General features: G+C 44.1%; 1 protein-coding gene across 1 annotated transcript; it reads right to left on the bottom strand.

Moving 5' to 3' along the window:
* Nucleotides 1–1,273: 1,273 nt before the first annotated feature.
* Slc10a1 (solute carrier family 10 member 1) lies at nt 1,274–18,049 on the bottom strand. Its single transcript, XM_057782900.1, has 5 exons — nt 17,694–18,049; nt 8,394–8,604; nt 6,232–6,410; nt 4,382–4,578; nt 1,274–1,941 (listed from the first exon to the last, which is right to left on the bottom strand). Exons 1-5 carry the CDS (start codon nt 18,047–18,049, stop codon nt 1,796–1,798), a joined length of 1,089 nt encoding a protein of 362 aa, XP_057638883.1. The 3' UTR covers nt 1,274–1,795.
* Between the last annotated feature and the right edge of the window lie 4,976 nt (nt 18,050–23,025).

Below are 23,025 nucleotides of genomic sequence, written 5' to 3'. Positions count from 1 at the left end.
CACTGGCAGAACACAGCCATCTCTCTTTATTGGCCACCTTGCCTGCCCTTTCATGGGAACTGCATCAGGTTGAAGTTTTACATTGAGCACAGACCTGAGGTTTGAGAAGTTATGATCAGTGAGATTCTTTTGAGGCAAGGTTTCACTGTGGGCCTGACTGATCTGGGACTTGATATGTGCTGGCTTTAAACTCAGATGCACCTGTTCACTGTCTCTTGAGTGCTGTGATTCAGTGTGCCACACAGAATTCTAAGGAAGGTTTTATTAGTACTAGTTTTTTGGTGTGTGTTTTTTTTTTGTTATTGTTGGTGTTCTTTCATCTATTTCTAAGGATACTGTGAAGTCCCAGTTCAGTCTTTCCTAAATGCTAGATTCTTACATAAGTTAACACATCTTGCACAGTGTTAGGACATCATTGATCAGATGAACCCAAAATGTAAGAAAAAGGTTAAGTATTTAGTGGTAAGAGTTGATGCTAGCGTATACCCTAGACGGACGTTCACTTTACTATGTAGCCTCAGTTGGTCATTCTTCTGTGCTCTCCCAAATTGGTGGTGTTAGACTGCCCCAACATGCATGTAACCTTTCTTTGGTTTGAAAGTTGGGATTGCTATGTAGCTGTGACTTGCTTGGTACACTATGTAGCCCAGGCTGGCCTTAAACCGAGGCAAACCACCCACTGCTTTAGCAGGCATGTGAGCATGTACTTTAAAGGGCTATGGCACCATGTTTTTTTTTTTTTTAAATTAAAAAAAAAACAGCCCAAATGGTCAGTCATTCCTTCCTGTTCTGGTCCCAGGAATGCTTGTTAGTCTCGCAGCTTTGTCAGACAAGTGCCTTAATGTGGCTGCGGTTGCACCTGATCACTGTTAAGAAAAACAAAAGTAGCTATGTTCAGCTGTATGCAATGGGGAGTTTGTTCATCTTTCAGTTTTTTTTTCGGCATCCAAGTAAAAAGTGCAAAATGTTTAGTATAGAGGAAATATGAGGGTGCAAACATTTTTCTGTGTAATAGTCTCCCAAGTTTTTGGAGTGCCTGATGCCACTGACAGGCAAACTGATATAAGAGTAGTTATGAAGTCATTGTGCTGGCTTGTTTCTTGGCTTCTTAGGAATTTATCTTGCTTCTGATATTTGAAGCCCTTTCATGTGGTGGTGGGTGGCAGTTTTTTGTCTTGCTTTTTATGTGTTTAGCTTTTTGAGAAAGGGTTTCTCAGTAACGGTTCTGGCTGTCCTGGTGGAACACCTTTTGTAGACCAGGCTGGCCTGGAACTTCTGAGTGCTGGGATTAAAGATGTGTGCCACCACTGCCAAGACACTTTTGTGGGTACTTGGTATTGGTACTTGAACGCAAGTCATGTGCCACAAAAAATAACAGAAATTTTATAAGTTAGAACCATTGTGTTATAGTTTATTTCCTCTTGAACAACATACCCACCAATGGGAAAGTAAATAGTGAAACCAGTATAAATCAGATACTGCTGTAGAGGGCAGGTGAGTGCCTTCATAAGCATTCCTAGCTACTGAAGAGTATGTTTGGTTTGACAGTCTTCATACTTTAAGGTCGACATTTCAGTTTCTGAGCATTGGGATTATAAACATGAACCACTTTGCCCAGTTGTTTATTTTTTGGACAAATAGCAGATTCCATGTTGAATGGGTGAGGGTTCCCTGGGTAGGTTCCCCTTGTATGGCTTCATGATTGTGCTGACGGAGTTCCTGGAAGTGCTATACAAACATTCGGGCAAGCCTGGTGGTCCTTTTCTTGCTGCGTCTGATTTTTTACATAGGCATTTTAAATTGCCACCTGACCAGAATCCAGGCCATTGGGGGAAGGGCTAGGTTGTGTAGAAGGAGCATTCCCATTGTGGGTGCCTTTTTCTGTAGCTTCTGGAATAGTATCTTGAGTGGCAGCAGCCTTGTAGGTCACCTTTGTTTCATCTGTGAAGGTAAGATGGAGACTGAGTAATAATGTGGAGGTTTATGAGAATGGCTGCTATAGGCTCGTAACGGATGCTTGGTTTCCATTGGAGGAACTGTTGAAAAAGATTAGACTGGGTGGCCTTGTTGGGGGTGTGTCAGTGGGGGTGGGCTGTTGAGATTTCAAAAGCCTTAATGCGTCACCATTCCTGGTTAGCCTTTCTCTGCCTGTTTTTGGTTCAAGATGTAAGGTGTCAGTTTCTGCTCCAGTGCAGTGCCTGCTGCCATGCTACCTGCCATGATGATCGTGAACTCTTTGAAACTGTAAGCCTCCTGTAAGCGCTTCTATAAGTTGCCTTTGCCTGGTGTCTAGTATCGTAGTAATAGAAAAGTAACTAAGGCAAACACAAAACTTACTCAGCTACAAATAAAGGAACTTCAGAGGGTATGCTCTGTCTCCCATTCCATCCCATCCCTGGTGTGTTAGCACCTCAGATGCTTTGTACATTTTTTATCACTCTAGCAACTCATAACGCAAAGTCGTAGAGGAAAGGTGGGTAAATAATAATGACTTCAGTTCTGAAGGAAGGGAAGGCAAGAAGTTTAGGGAAATCTTGACGTTTCAGACTGCCAACCCCTACCTTCCTCAATCTTTTTTTTCTTCCCTAGAACTTAGAAGACAGAAGTCAGACAAGGCAGGGTCTATCTTCCCTGCTCTCACACTTTAGAAGTGGTGGGTCAACTGTTAGCACAGTTTTGGTACTGGGATTTTCAAAATTGGCCTTTTTAAGTAAGGTCTTAATTGAAAATCCATAGAGTGTCATATTGAAGGCTGTTACAGGTCTTCTGGACCTGTCCCTGGAATCTGTTGGCTCTAGAGGCGCCATTTATTCTACTGCCTATTGAAAGGGTTACCACTGGGTAGTAAATGACTGAGTTGTTTAGATGAGACTCAGACTTAGGCTTTTTCTTCCCCCAGCTGGTTTAGAGCTAAGGCAAGGTTTTAGTGTCCTGTAGTGTACTCTTGGCTTTCCTTTTTGGCTTCTTGATAATCAGGATTACATCTTAATTGCCAAGGGAAGGTTGGTGTTTGCTAGTTTAGTAATGGGCCTTCCACCAGGCAAAGTTTTCTGTATGTGTTGAGGTACAAACCACAGTTTCTGGGTTCTAGGAAGAGTCTCAGCCTTGGTTTTACTGGCAATACGATGCAGAAGAAATTAGGTGATTAGGCAAAATGTTAGGAAATACATGTTACAAAGTATGTTGAGCTTTTTGCTTAAAAAATTGATGAGGGGTCTGGGGGTGTGACTTGGGAATGCTTTCCTAGTATGCAAAGTCCTGAGTTTGATTTCCACTTCTGTTGACAAGTCTGGACATGGTACATAATGTGTCATTTGATGATCACTTGGAGAATCTCTAATTTAAGGGTAGCCTGAGCTACAGAAAACAAAAGGTCGAGGGTATTTGCTTTGTACACATGAACTACTCCAGTTCTCAGTACCACAAAAACAATGGTTAGAGGATTCGGATGGCAAGGACTCTCAGCAGCCATCTGACTACATGACTTCTGTGCATGTAAACATGTTGTAAACAAGAACTTTCAAAAGACCGATTTGTTTATATGTGTATGGCTATTTCAATGCATGTCTGCACCGCATTCATTAGTGAGCTGCCTTGTGGATCCTGTGGAAGAGCAGCCATGTGTTCTTAAATTGCTGAACCATCTTTCCAGCCCCTGAAGTGCTCTTGACTATCCAGCTGCCTCCAACCACTCAGAAGCACTTTAAGGGGAGGGATTCTTCTAATCTATCTGAATGTTCTCTTAAGCCACTTGGCGATGGAACGAACACACCTTTAGTCCCAGAACGCGAGAGGCAGGTGGATCTCTTGAGTTCGAGGCCAGCAAGCCTACTCTCCAGAGCAAGTTCAGGACAGTCATGGCTACATAGAGAAACTGGTTCAAAAAACAAAAAAGCTCTACTCTACTAATATGTACAAACCATACCAGTTATGTATTTAAGAAGCTTTATTTTAAGAAGATTAAATTACTGTGTAACCAGAATGGAATCTCTGGATTCTGTTGTATTAGGGCTATCCTGTGTTTTCCCTATGGGGGTGGTAGGGTTCTGACCTCGTTACAGAAAACTGAATACTGTAAGATTGCTGACGCTTCCCAAACAAACACCCTAGAAATAGCATAGGTCCAAAGTAGTTTTTCCTATTACAGTGGGGGTGCTCTTGCTTTTGGACATAATGGGTCTCTATAGTGAAGGTTCTCTTGCTTAGACATAACGGCCTCATACTGTCTTAATCCAATCCCTCGAGGAATGTTCCACAGGGTGATCTTTCTCTACTGAGTACTGTTGGTGGAAGTGACCCTTTTCAAGTCTTGCATACTCTCGGTGCTACCCTGGTTTCCTGCTGAACCCTGGTAGCTCAGGTCCAATGTGGCAGTACTCACCCTCGGGAGGCTTGATTTTCTCATAGCACCGAAAGATAATAATGAAGAGAATTCCTTCTGCAAGTTGGAAAATCATATACAGAAGAGGAAAGAAGAAAAGTGGTCCAATGACTTCAGGGGGAAAGGTCACGTTGAGGATGGTAGAACAGAGTTGAACGTTTTGGAATCCTGTTTCCATGCTGATGGTGCGGCTGCAGCTGTGAGGGAGGGAAAAGTTACTTAACAGGAGGCAGTTGGCAGCTGCTGTGCCTGCCCTTCCTGTTTGTGAGCCATTAGACCTAAGCATCCAGCATAGGAAGGTGGGAGGAAACAGGCGATTTGTTGAATTGCTTGGAAATTTTGCTTGGTCCTCTTTTATAGAACTAAGTTAAAACTTGAAAGGGACTGGCAGATAAGTGAACCTGGGAGCCAGTACCACTCATTTGTTGTGTTAGTATTACGTGATGACAGGTGTACTTTTGCCTATAGACGGCGGGAGATGTTACAGAGCTCTAGCTCCAGAACTTGTCATTAAAAGCAAATGTCAGCCCCACTATGCATCTTTGAAAGCTTTTCTTCCCTAATTTTGCCTTTCATTTTGTGGATGTCTAAATTTAATGAATACATATTCCAAGTGTGTTAGTTTACTAGCTTTAGTGCATTTTGAGAGGACTTTGATGACCTTTGTGATCTGGAGCTCCCAGAACTAGTAATACTGAAGCACTGTGGTCATAGGGAGGCCGCCTTTTGCCTTGTGTGGAATATGCACAGTAATTTGGTCTTTATCAAAAAGTTTGTAATAGTGGGTTTTTTGTTTTTCGAGACAGGGTTTCTCTGTGGCTTTGGAGCCTGTCCTGGAACTAGCTCTTGTAGACCAGGCTGGTCTCGAACTCACAGAGATTCATCTGCCTCTGCCTCCCAAGTGCTGGGATTAAAGGCGTGCGCCACCTCCGCCTGGCTTGTAATAGTGGGTTTTGTGTGTATTTAGAAATGAGTTCCTTACAGAGAAACCCTGTCTCGAAAAACCAAAAAAAACAAAAAAATGAGTTCCTCACTGGGTGGTGGTGGTGGCGCACGCCTTTAATCCCAGCACTTGGGAAGCAGAGGCAGGTTAATCTCTGTGAATTCGAGACCAGCCTGGTCTACAAGAGCTAGTTCCAGGACAGGCTTCAAAGCTACAGAGAAACCCTGTCTCGAAAAACCAAAAAAAAAAAAAAAAAAAGCGTTCCTCTTAGGGTGTGGGGAAAATTGTAAGGTTCTTAACTTGGGGGTCGAAATGACTCTTTCACAGAGGTCACCTAATGCCATTGGAAAACTTTTTTTTTTTTTTTCCGAGACAGGGTTTCTCTGTGGTTTTGGAGCCTGTCCTGGAACTAGCTCTTGTAGACCAGGCTGACAGACTTATTTTATGAAGTAGCAATGAGATAATGTTAGGATTGGTCATCACCACATGAGGTAGTGTGTTAAAGGGTCGCAGCATTATTGGAAAGATTAAGAACCACTGTGTATTAAACTCACGAAAGTTTATTTAGGTAACGGGCCTCTGGTGTTCCCACAGATCCTCAGGTTGACGACTCTTACAGTGGCTGTATTTGTGAGTTGGGTTGCACTGTAAAGACCTGAGGTTTGGAGTACCACTTAGCATATAACTTCCATCCTGTATTCTTGTCAGAAGAGCAAGAAAAGTGGGCTACCCCAGTGCCATCAATTGCGAGGCAGCTCCAGGAAGCACTATCTCAACAGTGAGTGAGCAGGCTTTACTGTTCAACCCCCATCCCCACCCCCAGTATTTCAGTTGGCGCCTTTGACCATATGCCAGGAAATGCTCAGCCCTTAAAGGCCCCGAGGAAAATGGAGCTTCAGGAACCTACCGTGGATTGAGCTGGAAGAGAGCAGAGAGGATGTAGCCCAGAAGGAAGCCAGCGAAAGGCATCAGGGAAGAGGTGGCCAGCAGTGGTGGTGTCATGGCGAACACAATGCTGTTGCCTACATTGATGACTGACAGGACTGTGACAGCCACACTGAGGCAGAAAGTGATGATCAGCCCTCCCTGGATATGGGGAGAAGAAGACACTTTTAGAAGGATGGGAGACGGGAGTTGGTACCAGAGGTCTTTTTTTTGTTTTGTTTTGTTTTTCGAGACAGGGTTTCTCTAATTTTTTTTTGGTTCCTGTCCTGGAACTAGCTCTTGTAGACGAGGCTGGTCTCGAACTCACAGAGATCCGCCTGCCTCTGCCTCCCGAGTGCTGGGATTAAAGGTGTGCGCCACCACCGCCCGGCCCAGAGGTCATTTTTATTATGACAGGAAAGATAATCTTTACCTCCCATCTTTTTTTTTGGTTTCTTATGTAAATGTAAACATTTTGCTAGTGTTCTTATGACTAAACATCAGCCAAGCATAGCCAGGTGCTTTTGACGTAGCCCAGACTGCTGTGAAATTTTCAATGATGATCTGTGAAGGGATAAGATTTCCTGGTCTGTAAACATTTGCATAAGACCCCCTAAAAACACTTTCCTCAGTCTACATTATAGGGAGGGACTTCATTATTTTAGGGTAGCAGTTCTCAACTTATGGGTTGTACTACTTGTGTGTGTGGGGATTAAATGGGCCTTTCACAGGGATTGCCTAAAGCCATTAGAAAACAATACTTTTTTTAAAATAATAAACTAGCAACAAAAATAATTTACTGGTTGTGGTTTACCACCGCTTGAAGTATTAAAGGTTACAGCATCAAAGTTGAGAACCACTATTTCAGGGTGAGCTGGATTCTACACCACTGTGAACCTTTAATCGGTAGGTTCTGGTGAAATGACTGCTCAGGGTTTTCATTGTGAAACCTAAGGATGTACGTTTTCAATGCTTCTTGCAGCTTGCTCCAAAATGGCAAAAATGTGTAAATTTGTGCCTTTCTCATCTTTTGAATAAAGAAATAGCAAAAAATTACTGATTATCAACTATATGCTCAGCTTGACTCTAGTGTCTGTTTTGTTCCTGCGTGTGACGTTTACTTGTTCTTTGGAGACAGGGTCTTGGCCTTGTGCACCTAGCTGGCCATCTAGAACTGTTGTGTACAGGAGGCTGAGAACGTTGGAGGGTATGGGTAACTTGACCAGTTTCTTAGGGCAAGCAATGATGGGTGCCCTGTCTGCAGTGTTTCTTGTGAACATCTGTCTTTCTGTGAAATGCTGGAAGTGTTTGTTTGCTCTTAGTCTCATAGCTAGAGTTAGCAAAGTTTGCCCTCTTAACCTCTGTTCTCTAGTTGGCCTCTCTCCAGGTTTATGTAAATCCCAGGCTGTGTGTCGGCTCAATCCCCAGCAAGAAGCCTGGCCATTCATTCAGCAGTCTTTTTTTTTTTTTTTTTTTTTTTTTTTTTTTTGGGGTTTTGGTTTTTCGAGACAGGGTTTCTCTGTGGTTTTGGAGCCTGTCCTGGAACTAGCTCTTGTAGACCAGGCTGGTCTCGAACTCACAGAGATCCGCCCGGCTCTTCAGCAGTCCTAAAAGACCACCAGGCTTGTTTGCTTGCTGTTGTTGGACTCTTATTTTGTGTTACTTTACCTTCAAATATGACAGACTGAAGATAGCAAGCCCTCAGTGTATGGCATCAAAGAGGGATTATAAATTTAATTATACTATAATTAATGTATACTGTGTTCACTTTCTCTTGATGCTTCAAAAGTATTTGTTCCTATTACAATCCCATGAGGTACTATAAAATAGACTTTATTTTACTTGTATAAGGAAAACCTGATACGGTTTGGATGAGTATGATCTTCACCCACCTCCCACATGTCTTTTGATTAAAGGCAGATCCCTGGGGTAACGCCACTAGGAAGTACTATGAGCCTCTCTGCTCATCTTGGGATGTGAGTGCCCATCTGACATGAGTTGATGCTGTGATGAACTGCTGTTGCCAAGTGACCCGGCACTCACCCTAGTGAGCGAGTCAAAGAAGAAAGAGCTCTCCTAAGTAGCCTGTGGTGGTAATGGCTCAGTCACAATGCTTTATTTATGCAGGGCCCTGAGTTTTCTTACCTTGATGATGTAGGGAACATATTGTGGCTTTTTGGTTTTGAGGAAGATTCCCATGCTACAAGGAATGAGAACCATGACGAGCGATATCATAATGCCTTTGTAGGGCACCTTGTCCTTAAGATCCCCATCATAGATCCCTTTGGTGTAGACGTACAAGAGGAGAGGCATCATGCCCAAGGCAGTGAAGGAGGAGCAGGTGGTCATCACAATGCTGAGTGGAAGATAACAGGGAAAACAAAGAAAAAACAATTAGATGTTTGAGTACCTTCTGTATGCCAGACACTGTTGGGCTGCATACCTTATCCCATTTTCTTGGGCAGCAAACATGCAGCCTTTTTTTTTTTCCTGTATAAATACCTTAAAGAGTTTTGACTTAAATTGCACATAGTAACTGTTAGAATAAAATGCAGACCCCGTGTGCTTTATTGAAGAAGATGCCATTTCAATTTAAATAAAATTTTTTTTTTTGATTGGTGATTGGTGTTGGGGGGCCCATCTCACTGTGCATGTCATCCCTGGGCAGGTGGTCATGAGCAAGGCATGAGGAATAACTTAGGAAACAACGTCCCTCCATGGTCTTTCTTTGCTTAGTTTCTTCAGGTTCTTTCCCTGACTTCCTTCAATGATGACTGTGAAACCTTTTGCTTTTGGACATGTTATTAAATCACATTATTAGAAACCATTCTAAGATAGGCACAAAATTCAAGAATGTTTAAAATGTTTAGTATATCAACAACAATGGGTTTTTTTTAAAATTTTTTTTATTTTTTTGTTTTTTGAGACAGGGTTTCTCTAGCTTGGAGCCTGTCCTGGAACTAGCTCTTGTAGACCAGACTGGCCTCAAACTCACAGAGATCTGCCTGCCTCTGCCTCCCAAGTGCTGGGATTAAAGGCGTACACCACCATTGCCTGGCTCGATGGAAAATCTGATTTTAGAAAGTGATACCTACTAAAAATTCATTACTAAATAAGGTTAGTGGTCAACAGTTTTTTTATAGGGGCTGGAGAGATAACGGTTAAGAGCACTGATTGCTCTAACAGAGGACCCAGGTTCAATTCTCAGCACTAATAATACAGCTCAAACCTATCTATAACTCTGGTTCCAGGGGATCTGACACCTTTACACCAATGCTCATAAAATAAAGTTAAATAAATTACAAAATATTTCCTATAATAAAAGGAATAAACACTGATCACTTCCTTTGTATATAGCAGTAGACAGCAAGAGGAGTAGGAGTGGATAGAAAGAATAAACTTGATTTTGATCACTGAGGAAATTTTTCATAACTAAAAAGAATCAACAGGGTTATGCATGAGCAATATAAGATAATAAATTTGGGATCAGATATGCTACTAATAAAAAACAGTATTTTGCAAACTTTTAATGATTGATTTTTGTTTTATATGCATTGGTGTTTGCCTGCCTGTATATATTGTGTGAGGGTGTTGGATCCTCTATAATTACAGATAGTTGTGAGCTGTCGTGGGTGCTGGGAATTGAACATGGGTCCTCTGGAAGAACAGCCAGTGTTTTTAGCTGCTGAGCCATCATCTCTCTAGCAGCCCTCCTCAATTTTTTGAAGATGGCATTTGTAATCAAAACTATAAAATACTTAGAAATAATTTCAAGGAGCTGATGAGGTCTTTACTGAAGAAATTATGAAATACAGAGAGGTATGGAAGAGGAGCTATGCTGTATTCATGTCAGCATGGGAAGACAAGATTATAAAGGTGGTGAGGTGGTTTGGGTGAGAAATATCTCCTGTATGCTCTTGTAGTTGAAAACTTTGTTCCCTGTTGGTGATACTTTTAGGGAAGGTTATAGAGCCTTAGGGAGCGATTTGATAGGGGAAGTATGTCACTGGGGGTGAGCTTTAGGGTTCTATAGCCTGGCCCCACTTCCTGTTTACTTTTACTACTTTTTTTATTTTTTTTTAATTTTTGGTTTTTTTGAGACAGGGTTTCTCTGTAGCTTTGGAGCCTGTCCTGGAACTCCCTCTGTAGATCAGGCTGACCTCGAACTCACAGAGATCCACCTGCCTCTCCCGAGTGCTGGGATTAAAGGCGTGCGCCACCACCACCCGGCCTTTTTACTTTTACTACTTTCTGTATAACTTCCTGCTCCTGTCATTGTGCCTTCCCTACCATCATGTCTTTCCCATTATGATGGACTCTTTCCCCTCTGGAACTCTGAACCTAAATAGAAGGCCACTGGCAGATTCTGGAAGACCTGGGTTCAATTCCCAGCACCCATATAGCAGCTCACTACCATTTGTAACTCCAGTTTCAGGAGATCTGACTTCCTGTAAAGAGGACTTCAGGCAGGCATGTGGTTCACAGACACATGCAGGTAAAACATCTGTACACACACACCACACCACATGTGTGCATTTAAATGCAATGCAAAATTAATTTTAGAAATTTTGTAGACCTGAAAGCTGATCCTAAAATTCAACTGCAAGAGTAGAAAGGTGAAAAGTTGTTAACATCTTCATGAAGCGACCTGTAAAGTCACTGTAATTAAGATGACAGCCACATTGATTGACCAATACGATGGAGTTTGGATAAAAGCCCAACCATATTTGACTAATAAGAGGTGGTACTAAATAGTATTGGGAGAAAAAAATGAATGATTCTAAAAATATTCACATGGAAATGTAAGATTAGCAAATTCCAGGACAGCGAGAGCTGTTACAAAACAACAAGACAATTCCATGTGAAAGGCTGTTTTTGTTGTTTTTTTTCGAGACACGGTTTCACTGTAGCTTTGGAGCCTTTCCTGGAACTAGCTCTTGTAGAACAGGTTGGCCTCGAACTCAGAAATCTGCCTGCCTCAGCCTCCCAAGTGCTGGGATTAAAGCTGTGTGCTATTGCCCGGCTGAAAGGTAATTTTCTTTTTACCACCTAGTAGCTGTGTAAAGGTAATTTTTTTTTTAAAAGAAAATATAGGACATATTTATTAAACCTCTGACTAGTCGAGACAAAGCAGTATAGAGTTCAACATATATGTGTAAGTCCCGCGCTGTGAGGAGATAACATTCAAATCACTTTGCAAATCAGTAAAGTTCTTTGAGAACAACCCCGTAGAAACGTAGCACATCACATTTCCAGATGAGGACACACAAGTGACTAGTTAACCCAGAAAAGGTACTAGGCCTCACATGACATCCATTGGAAATGTGGTTTGCTACAACTGACCAGTTGGCAAAAATGACAAAGCAGGGCGATTCCAAATAAAAAGATGCGGGAAAACAATTCCTCTGTTGAAGTGTGAAGTGGAACAACTGGGAGCTTCCTTGCTGACGTGGGAATCCCATGATCTCCAATTCCTGCTTTTCTTATCCATACTTTGACCTGGGAACAAGAGACCCATGCACAGGGCTGTCTATAATAGCAGGCCATGGAGTCAGGAATGTGTCCCAATAGGTAAGCGCAGCAAACCACACGACAGTTCAAATACACGCAGTAGGTGTTCTACTGATAAGCCTAACTGTTCAAATACACGCAGTAGGTGTTCTACTGATAAGCCTAACTGTTCAAATACACGCAGTAGGTGTTCTACTGATAAGCCTAACTGAGCTGGCTAGTTTTTGTGTCAACTTGACACAAAGTAGTATCATCTGGGAAGAAGGAATCTTGATTGGAGAAAATGCCTCCATAGAATTAATTGGCTCGTTGATAAGCCTGTAGAACATTTGTCTTGATTGAGGATTGGGGGGAAGGGCCCAGCTCACTGTGTGGTGCCACCTGTAGGCTGGTGCTGCTGGGTGCTGTCAAAAAGCAGGCTGAGGGCCGGGCGGTGGTGGCGCACGCCTTTAATCCCAGCACTCGGGAGGCAGAGGCAGGCGGATCTCTGTGAGTTCGAGACCAGCCTGGTCTACAAGAGCTAGTTCCAGGACAGGCTCCAAAACCACAGAGAAACCCTGTCTCGAAAAACCAAAAAAAAAAAAAAGCAGGCTGAGGGACTGGAGAGATGGCTTAGTGGTTAAGAGCATTGCCTGCTCTTCCAAAGGTCCTGAGTTCAATTCCCAGTAACCACATGGTGGCTCACAACCATCTGTAATGAGGTCTGGTGCCCTCTTTTGGCCTGCAGACATACACACAGACAGAATATTGTATACATGATAAATTAAAAAAAAAAAAAAAAAGGCTGAGTAATCCATGAGGAGCAAGTCAGTGAACGGCACTGCTCTGTGGTCTCGGCATCAGCTCCTGTCTTGAGTTCCTGCCCTGACTTCCCTGGATGATGAACTAGCTGTAAGGTAAAATAAACCCCTTTCTTTCCATGTTGCTTTTGGTCAGGAAGCTAAGGCACTGGCTCTCAGAGCAAATTGCCAAATATATGATCCAACTATATGATACCAAATTGAAAACATGCAAATACAGTAGATTATCTGTAATAATTTGAAAATATCTTTTATGTATAGTGATAGTTTTTAAAGAGAAGTGGGGGGGGGCGCGAGAGATGGTCAGGGGTTAAGAACACTAATTGCTCTTCCAGAGGTGATGAGTTCAATTCCCAGCAGCCACCTATAATGGGGTCTGATGTCCTCTTCTGGTGTGTTTGAAGTACAAAGCACTCTTGTACATAAAATACATAAATAAATCTTAAAAAAAAAAAAATAAAGGGAGAGAACCAAGGCCTGGAAAAATGGTTTAGCACTTAAGAGTGCTTGCTGTTCTTTGAGAGAACCCAGGTTCATTTCCCAGTACCACACTGGGCGGCTTAGCCCGCTGTAACTCCAGGAGTTCTGACATCCTCTCCTGGCCTCAGCAGGTACATGCATACCCACGGCACACACATACATAGACACTCACATACACATTTAAACAAAGAGCCAGGAATGATGGTGGCATCTGGTAATCTCAGCAGTCAGCAGGGGGCAGGAAATCAAAAGTTCAAGGTCATGTTTGACTACACAGTGAGTTCAAAACCAGCCTGGGCTATGCTAGATTCTGTCACAAACAGCAACCTAAAACAAAAGATTAAAAATGCTCTTGGTGGTGGTGGTGGTGGGGTTGCTGGAGAGATGGCTCAGAGCACTGGCTGTTCTTCCAGAGGTCCTGAGTTCGATTCCCAGCAACCACATGATGGCTCTCAGCCATCTGTAATGAGATATGGTGCCCTCTTCTGGCCTGCAGACATAAAGACAGAACAATGTATACATAATAAATAGATGTTTTAAAAAAATGCCCTTGGAGTTGCTGGAGCCAAATCCTGAGAGGTATTCCCTCTGAGGTGTGCTGGAGGGAATGAGATTGGGAAGTGTATGGGTGCTTCTGTGCAAGCTGTTGGTCTCTTGTGCTTGTCCTCCTGTCCAGAGAAATCATGCTTACTTTGGCCTTGTGTCAGGAGTTCTAGACTGTGTTCTGGGACTTTGTGTGCCTATGTCCCTTTAGATGTGTAGAGCCATGTTTCCAGACCTCGGGCATTTTCCTCCACAATCACAGATGCTGGGGGCTGTCAGAGGTATCACATCCCCAACCTACCGGCATCTGTGACTTGCAATCCTAAGTTTACCCTAAAGGACCTGGATGGGAGGTGACCTCCAGATTCTAGCTCCTAAGATTGGGACCGTTGCAACACTGGGGGACCTTGTTTCTGGTTACAGTGGGATAGCATGTTTGTGTTTTCATTCTTTTTTTTTTTGTTGTTGTTGTTGTTTTTGTTTTTCGAGACAGGGTTTCTCTGTGGCTTTGGAGCCTGTCCTGGAACTAGCTCTTGTAGACCAGGCTGGTCTCGAACTCACAGAGATCCACCTGCCTCTGCCTCCCGAGTGCTGGGATTAAAGGCGTGCGCCACCACCGCCCGGCTGTGTTTTCATTCTTTCTTCCTATATATGGTCTTTGTTTTTGTTTTTTCAGACAGGTTCTTACATAACCTACAACTCCCTGTGTAGTGGAGGGTGACCTTGAACTGAAGCCTTCTGCCTACACCTTCTGCCTTCGTCTTCCATGCTGGCAGGTGCCACCATTCCAGGCTTACTTCCAAGTTCTTTTATTTTGAGATGGACTCTTAAGCTTTCGCCTACCTCAGTCACCCAGGTAGCTGGGTTGACAGACATGCACCGCTGTACCCAGCCCCTTCTTGCTTAAGAATAGTCATGTTGCGTAGGCCCTGCTTTTTTTTTTTTTTTTTTTTTTTTTTAATCTCTAAACTTGATTAGAAAGATGAGAGGTACAAGCTGAGGCCACTGTGAAGTGACCATCCAGTCCCTACGGTGAGGTGGGAGAGGTGTAGCAATCCCAGTGGCTTCCCAAAGTCATAGTGGGGAGCTTGTAGGGATCATGGAGTGATATCCAGGCCTTTTGTCTCCCCAGGCACTGGCTCTGGGCTGTTTGGAGACCAGCAGGTTACAGGGAGCAGGGGAGTTTGCGGATGGCAAGAGTAGTCAGGGTTGTTCCAAACAAGCTCACTTCTTATAGGCGTTTTCTCTTGCTTGTGTCTTTGAGGAAGGAACTACCCTGTCTGGCTGTCTGGTGTCCCCCCTCAGACTTAATCCATTTGAAAGACAATAACCGAGGGAGAGGGATCTAGCCTGGTCTGGACACAACTTTTGCTCAGCTCTTAGGAGACCCTTGGCAGGTTTCCTGACTTCTGATTCCTGGTGAGTAAAATGGGAGCACTGGGAGTCTCACCATTTACTTCTAACTAAGTGGGACTTAGTGAGCTTAGAGAGAGGCTTCAAAGTAGACCTTGGAGCCACATCTGACCCTTAGACACTGCTTGCTTTGCACAGCCTTTTAGGTACATCGTATGACTTTTTGATGTTTGAAGTTTTGGAGATTTTACCTAAAATTGAAGGTTCAATTTTCTTTTGAGAAGCAGAAAACTTAGGGCTGGAGAGATGGTTCAGCCCAGGGTTCAACTCTTAGCACCCACACAGTGACTCACAACCGTCTGTGGCTTCAGTTTCGGGGGAACCAGTGCAGTTGCTGGCCTTTATGGACACTAGGACATGTACACAGTGTCCTTACATACACAGAGAGAAAACACTCATAAAATAAAAATAACTGTCTTTTAAAAAGAAAAGCAGAAAACTGATGACTATGGATTCCCCTCCTGTACAATGCGCATAATTGGTCAGTGGGACCAGGGCCTTTGAGCCTGGCAGGCAGCCTCCATTCACTCTGCAGTGAACAGGCTAGCTCACAAGACGTCTGAGTAAGATGCACCTGCTCTGCAGCCAGCCAGCCCCCGGCCAAAGGTATTAAGCCCTACAACTGTTTCCTCATCTGTGAATGTGGTCAGTTATGGTACTCCCTGCTGTATGCACCTGTCCACACCAGCCACCGAAACAAGGATCAGTGCAGTATGTATACCGTGGACAACAGGGTATTAAGAGAGTAAAATAGGCTGGGCGGTGGTGGTGCACACCTTTAATCCCAGCGCTTGGAGGGCAGAGGCAGGCAGATCTGTGAGGTCAAGGCCAGCCTGGTTAACAAGAGCTAGTTCCATCACAGGCTCCAAAGCTACAGAGAAACCCTGTCTTGAGAAAACATAAGCAAAAAAGCAAACAACAACAAAAAAGAATAAAATAGGACTTTTGGGGGTCGGTGGCGCTGGAGAGAAGGCTCAGTGGTTAAGAGCACTAGCTGCTCTTCCAGAGGACCTGGGTTCGATTCCTGGCACCCACACTGCATCCCATAACCATCTGTAACTCCGGTTCCTGGAGAATTCAGCACCCTCTTCTGGGCTCTTTGGGCACTAGGCACACAGGCAGTGCAGAGAGCCATACATACAGGCAAACCCCCACATGCATAAAACAAGTTTAAAATTTGACTGTGTTGAAAAGAATGTTTAGTACCCTCTGTCATTGCTCTAGCGCATGTTGCAACTTTTCAGGACAACTGGGATTCAAAGTCTGGCAGGGCAGGAGAATAATATTCCCACTCAGCCAGTGGGATTTGAGGCATGGTTAATGTGTATAAGTAGGTCAGTTTGCTTGGGAGGAAGGGACCTTGACAGAAGGTGGCCACAGCAACACCCGTGGCAGAGTCTGGAACTTGGAACCAGAGGCTGGGCAAGCAGCAGCACACAGGGACCCTGTTCTTGATCTCACCACAAGCTGGGGGTCTTGGGAGGCCTTCCACCTTACAGAGCAGCTGATGGAGAGGCCTCATTAGCAGTCACCAGCTGGTGAGAATGGGGCACTTGGTTATGCTTAAAAGCTCGCCCATTGTCCTTCATATGGTCCCCAACCCCATTTGTGTTCTGCTGCCTCCACAGATAACGGGTTCCCTCAGAGAGTCCCTTCTCTAACTAGTGTGACTCAAATTTCTTCTGCATCGGAGCTGAGACTTAGCCTGCAGTTCTCGGGACACATAAGATACGACAAACCTTGCCCCTCTCCCCAGTCACACTAGTGTTGCCTCGCCTCAGTGGGAGAGGCTTCTTGGTTGGGTTTCTTTGTAAACTTCAGCCACAGACAGAATGCACATGGACCCAAGTTGATAGCCTCTAGGTTCCCGGCTTCACCTGACACTGAACATCTCTATTAAGGACAGAACTAGAGGAGACTGGCTTAAGCCTGAGGCTTTGCTTCTGCTAGTGAGTTCAGCCATGGCATGGATGAACCAAGCAGGTCAAGAGGGCCTCCTCTGGTAGGCAGGAGTCACACCTGTGTGAAGGACAGATAACTCCACCAAGCCCCAGGAGTCAGGCTGTTCAGGAGAGGGACCTAGCTGGTTTCTGATCAGGATGTTTTGAGCTCAGGCTGCTGTTGGCTTGCTCTCTGCTTGTTAGACTAACCTGGGTAAGTGCTGGGACCTCAACTCTTCCTGAGGTGTCTTCAAATGGCTCTCTCACTACATCTGTCAACTGGCTGGTGGGTCTCAGCACACCTTGGATGCCCATATACTTGGGGAGAACCTTTGGAGTCTCTTCTCTGCAGGAATTTGAGATGCTCATATGGTCCAAGTCACCCTGGTCTCCCTGGAATGTTCAGAACCCATATTGCCCCTTCTAGATTTTCAGCTTTAGAGCCAATACCATGCCACGGTTAGGTGACTTCAGTTCTCGGGGACCCTGGTTGAAATCTGTGTTCCCTTAAAACAATCCTTGAGACACTTCTGTGAGTTCCGGGGTGTCTAAGATGCCTCTTGACCAGCTCGACGTCTTTTACTTGGTACTTAAAACAAAGAGACTCCAGAGCTGGTCCTGACTTAGCATAAGCCTTTGACTATCAACTCCTACTTCCCACTTCCCCCTTCCCTGGTCCCCAGCCCAGACTTCCCCCAGATGATGATGTCTCCGCCACACCCCATTCCACCCCACTCCCTCCTAACCCTCAGTCCTACCTGAGGTTCATGTCCCCCTTCATGGCCAGGGTGAAGAGGTTGGACAGGTTCCCTCCAGGAGAGCAGCCACAGATGAGGATGGCCAATGCCTCGATTGGGTTTAGACGGAAAACCTTGCCCAGGACAAAGGCAGTGAGGGGCATGATGCCGTACTGCGACAGCATGGCAATGATCACCCCTTTGGGCTTTAAGAAGTGAGCCTTGATCTTGCTGAACTCCATGGTGCAGCCCAAGGAGAACATGATGAAGAGCAGCATGACCACCAGGACGATGCTCAGTGCCTTGTCCGTGGCGCGGTGGCCAAAGCCAGGCGGCAGAGAGAAATTGAAGGGGACTGATACATTGTGCACCTCCATCCTCTGGCACGGCGGAGACCACGGAGACCACCCTTGTTCTCCGCTGCTGGCCTTCCTTGCCCAGTGCTTGCTGGATGTTTTTTTTTAGTTCCCTTTCAGGACAGAGTTTCTGGACAAAACGTAGCTGTGGGCAAATAAAAGATGACGCAACCAGCAGAGCCAGGGCTCAGGTTGTGGCTCCAGTCCACGGAGAGGAGAGTCACAGCCTTATCTCCCCGGATTCTCTACCTTGCTCAAGTTTCCTGACCTCTGTGCCTGCTGGGTGCCACTCACATCCAGCACAGGGCTGGTTCATTCCTCTGCCCCCAATTGAGCAAGCTTCTCTAGCGTCTCTGAGACCCACCCAAGGACCTACAACAAACCAGGCCTACTTTTTCCTCTTCTCTTTAGCTCCCTCTTCCAGCCCAGTCCCTGATGCCTCAGGTTGTTTGCCTGGGAAGGTGCCCACCCTAAGCCCAGTGAATCACCATTTGTGCCCAAGTGAAAGGGACTACGCTGCCTTTGGTTTCCTCACATAGGCATGACCCCAGGACAGTGGGACAGTAGAGGGGCCTGTGGTGTTGCTGCCTGCAGGAGAGGATGTGTTCACTGCTTTCCTCCTGTGAGACCTCGTTTTGTGCCCAAAGCTGTCCTGCGGAGGCGGGAGGGGGCACACAATGAACCCCTGAAAGGCTTACTTACCTCCAGAGGGAAGAACTTTTTGGAGTGCGGTCGGAAGGAACTCTTGTGGAGGTTAGCTGGTGGCTGAGGCACCTGTGGCTTGAGAAACTTGTGAGGAGGGAGGGAGGATGAGCAATCTTTTCTTGCTGAGCATGTTGAACCTGTGTGTCTCAGGCTGCCAGGTTTGAGGCATGCAAAATCAGCAGCACCAAAGAGGCAGATGTGACTGAACTAACTGTACCACATTCCTTCCATCCCTGCCAGGTGTGGGAAACAGTGGCTCTTTTAGAAGCATAGTTTTCAAGGGCCTGAGGAAACAAGCTCCACCAGGAACAGAAGCCAGGAGCAAATCTAGTCCCGGAAGCAAACCCAGTCGGGGCCACTGGCAGATCAGGATTGAGCCAGCAACCAGATCCAGAGTCAGTGATCTCCACCAGAACAGGTCCAACTCCAAGCCAGGGACTTCAGCAGGAGAGGATTCAGATCAGGATTTACAGAAACAGAGCAAAGCTGGCAACCTAGGCCAAAGTAGGCCTGAGACAGCAAACTGCAAGGGAGAAGAGCAAAGTACAGGAGTGCTGAGCTATCTCCAGGAATACCGAGTGACTAACGGGGTAGCTAGAACTGTGACACTGACTGTAGCACGAGGAACAACCATCTGGGCTTTGGATTCCCTGGCATCTAGAAGATTATATAACAGAACCTCAGATAGCCCCAACCACAATTATTAGAGGAAAAGATGACCCGGGTTCAGGAAAAATAAAGAGGCTTTAGAATAAAGGGTCAGAAAACAACAGGCAAAGCCACTTTGAGGTATCAATGGCACACATGCAAAATGTTCTTTAGTCCAGAGAGGGAATGTGGCCACAGGGAAGATAAAGTATAGGCCTTCAGTGAAGCCTGAAGTTCACAGGAAAGGGAAGACCATCCAGGGAAACCAAAGCCCACAAAGCAGATGAAATACCCAGCAACTTTGGGAAGCCATGGTCCTGGCCAGGAGGCTGACAATCTATATTTCAGATTTTCTTGGGAAATTCCTCACACAAAAAGGGAATTTCAAGCTTTGTTCTTAACTCTGGGAAGACAATGAACTCATCTGATTTGGCAATATTACTTAATTTTTAAGAGGGATAGAAAGCCAGATGACTTACAGGGGAAAAGATTCATTCTCCTAGCTGCTATCTCTGAACTCTATCATCTCTCACAGATACTTAGGACCCTCGTGTTAAATGACTTGTCTCCTCTGAGACTTTCTCAACAGGAACACTCAGCTCCATAAATTTCGAGTAAAGCAATATCTGAAACTGTCTTGTACCATGCCAAGTACATGACAGATACTGATAATTCTTTGTTTACTTTCACATAGCAAAGTAAACCCTCAGAGGAAGGGGCTGACCTATCAGAAGGCAGTGTCTCCAGAGGAAGCTAACATAACATACTGTGAGCATTCAGTGACCTTCTAGCCAGGTAGCACTGGGAATGTAAGTTAGAGAGAACTGATCCAGCTGAAGTTTCTGCTTCAGGCTCACCTTGGCCTCACACACACCTCAAAAGTCAACAAGAACCCAAAAGCCCTTCTAAATGTCCTGCTTTTGTTGTTCTGGTGCCCAGTCTTTCAGGAAAGAGACAAATTACAGAAAATTTTTATAACAGCTCAACAAGCAAAATTAAAACTCTAGGAAGGGCCTCGGGGTAAACAGAACAAATACTCGAACCCTTTCAGACAAGTAGGAAGTTATAGAAAGTAGGGGTATGCAGCCAGCCCCCAGACTCTAAGGGATTAGAGGTGGGAGGGGCTGGCAAGCATTTAAATATCCAGCATGTTTTCAAAAGACTAAACAAAAGAGGTTTCTGGCTTGTAGTGATAAGGTGAGCAGGCCTGCTTTTCGTCCTGCCTGGCTCCCGCACGGCTCGCTCAGCTCCGGAAATAATAACACGGAAACTGTATTCTTTTAAACACTGCTTGGCCCATTAGCTTCAGCCTGTTATTGGCTAATTCTCACGTCGTGGTTAACCCATTTTTATTAATGTGTGTAGCACCATGAGGTGGTGACTTACCAGGAAGATTCTAACCTGCGTCCATCTCGGAGAGGAGAGCTATGGCGTGTGCCTGTCTCTGCTTCTTTCTCCCAGCATTCTGTTCTGTCTACTCCACCTATCTAAATCCTGCCCTATCAGAAAGCCAAGGCAGTTTCTTTATTAACCAATGAAAGTAACACATAGATGACCCTCCCACATCATTTCGCCTTTTTCTGCTTAAACAAAAAAGAAAGGATTTCACTTTAGCATAGTAAAATTACATATAACAAAACAGTTATCAAGCAAGAATTACAATTACAATATTTAGATCTATTTTATCTTTTACCATAACAAAGGAAAACTATAAGTATAACTAACCATTCTTCAACTCCATCAAAGACTCCAGAAGGATATAATATTACTTAAGTAAACAAGAAGTAAGTAACTTCCAAAACTCTAGAAATGACAGACACTTCTTGCTGCCTGGACAGTCACCCAAAGTTCCTCTGTACCGTTGGGGCATCCATCTTCAGCCTACAGGTCCATAGTATCCAGCAAACATTACCATGAAGCAGGAAATTCCAAAGACATTTCAGTCACTATCTGCTGTGTCCTGTAGAGTGTCTTGCAGAATCTTTCATGAATCAGGAACCCTGAAGTATCATCTCACCTTTAGACAAGTTCAGCAGTCCTCTCTCTGTGGGTTCTCTGTGTCCAGTTTATCCAACAGTCCAGGCAAGAGCAGTTTCTTGCCCAAATGGCTATCAAACTCCATAAAGAGCCTCTTCGATGCCCATCTTCCTCTTGAAGTAGCTGGTGCTGCCAGGAGCAGACGTGTCTCATTGTCATGAAAAGCCCTAAATTATTAAAACACTTAAATGCCATGTTCTGTAGTCTTTGAAAGATATAAAGAATGCCTATTTAAGTGAAATATATCTCTATATATCTAGAAAATCTAACTAACATGACTACAAGCTTGACTATTATCGATGATTATTCATTAACAACCTATATTTCCTGATTATACATTACATTTTTAAATGAACTACTCAATCACAATACCTCAATCAAGAACAGAAACACATATACATATAACAAAATTGACCTTAAACTTGTACTAATAAGTCAAGATTTATACCAATGCAAATTATTCATACCTATATCATATCCCCTTTAAATATAAAAGAACATTTATAAACAATATTTGGGAATATGGATGTAGTTATTTCTCTCTAAACTTCTTCCTGCTGTATAGGGGTGCTGTTAATCAGGTCTTTTATGGTGTAACCTGTGTGCCAGGTTCATCTCAGTCGACAGTTGAGTGAAGTAATTTTTATTTTTATTTTTTTTTGTTTTTCGAGACAGGGTTTCTCTGTGTTTTTGTAGCCTGTCCTAGAACTAGCTATTGTAGACCAGGCTGGTCTCGAACTCACAGAGATCCACCTGCCTCTGCCTCCCGAGTGCTGGGATTAAAGGTGTGCACCACCACTACCTGACGAGTGAAGTAATTTTTTGAGGGTGTTTGCAGCAACCTTTCAGGAGGGTGTGGCCTATCATACCATATTGGGATAGAAGCAATCCACAGGGTCTCATCCTCTGTGAAAACAAAAGAAGAACTTTTCCAAAGCATCATAACCTTAGATCCAAATTTTGAAGTCAAAGTATTTTCAAAATATCTATTATCTTGGATTAGTTCAGCAGCATTTATAAATAAATAACTTTTAGCAGCTGTTGCTTCTTCCTCAGTATTCAAACAATTCAAAGAGAGCATAATAACATACAGTATCAAGATTCTCTGTGTACACCAAAGCTACAGAGAAACCCTGTCTCAAAAAACCAAAACCAAAAAAAAAAAAAGAAAAGAAAAGAAAAAAAGATTCTCTGTGTATTTTCCATCTTTATGTGGCTTTACTTTAACCTCTATTTCTTTTATTTTTACTTTTAACTTTGGCTTTTTGAGACAGGTTCTCTGTATATCTTTGTCCTGGAATTCCCTCTGTAAACCAGGCTGTCCTTGAACTCTCAGAGATGTGTCTGTCTCTGCCTCCCAGGCATTGGGATTAAAGGTGTCCACCACCACACCTTGAAGTCACAGAGGTCAATCTACCTCTGTCTCCCAAGTGTTGGGATTAAAGGTGTGTACCACCACACCCAACTACTCTCTTTTTTCTTTTTTCTTTTGTTTTTTACTTTAAGAACTTTAACTTTTAGCCTGCATATATTTTTAACACACTGTAAATCATTTAGATATTTTCTTTGTTTTTGAATCTCTCTTTACTCTATCTCTCTCTCTTTTT

Source organism: Chionomys nivalis, chromosome 10 (assembly GCF_950005125.1).
Source record: "Chionomys nivalis chromosome 10, mChiNiv1.1, whole genome shotgun sequence".
NCBI lineage: Eukaryota > Metazoa > Chordata > Mammalia > Rodentia > Cricetidae > Chionomys > Chionomys nivalis.
Note: the sequence above shows the minus strand (reverse complement) of the source record. Positions and strands in the feature narration are given on the sequence as shown.

Bases quoted from the DNA above. Each gene is read 5' to 3' on its own strand.
- Slc10a1 (XM_057782900.1), bottom strand. From the start codon at position 18,049: ATGGAGGTGCACAATGTATCAGTCCCCTTCAATTTCTCTCTGCCGCCT. The intron at 4,579-6,231 runs GTAGGTTCCTGA...CCTCCCTCACAG, and splicing joins CTCTTCCAGCTCAATCCACG to CTGCAGCCGCACCATCAGCA. The intron at 1,942-4,381 runs GTGAGTACTGCC...TTACCTTCACAG, and splicing joins GAAAATCAAGCCTCCCGAGG to ATGAAACAAAGGTGACCTAC.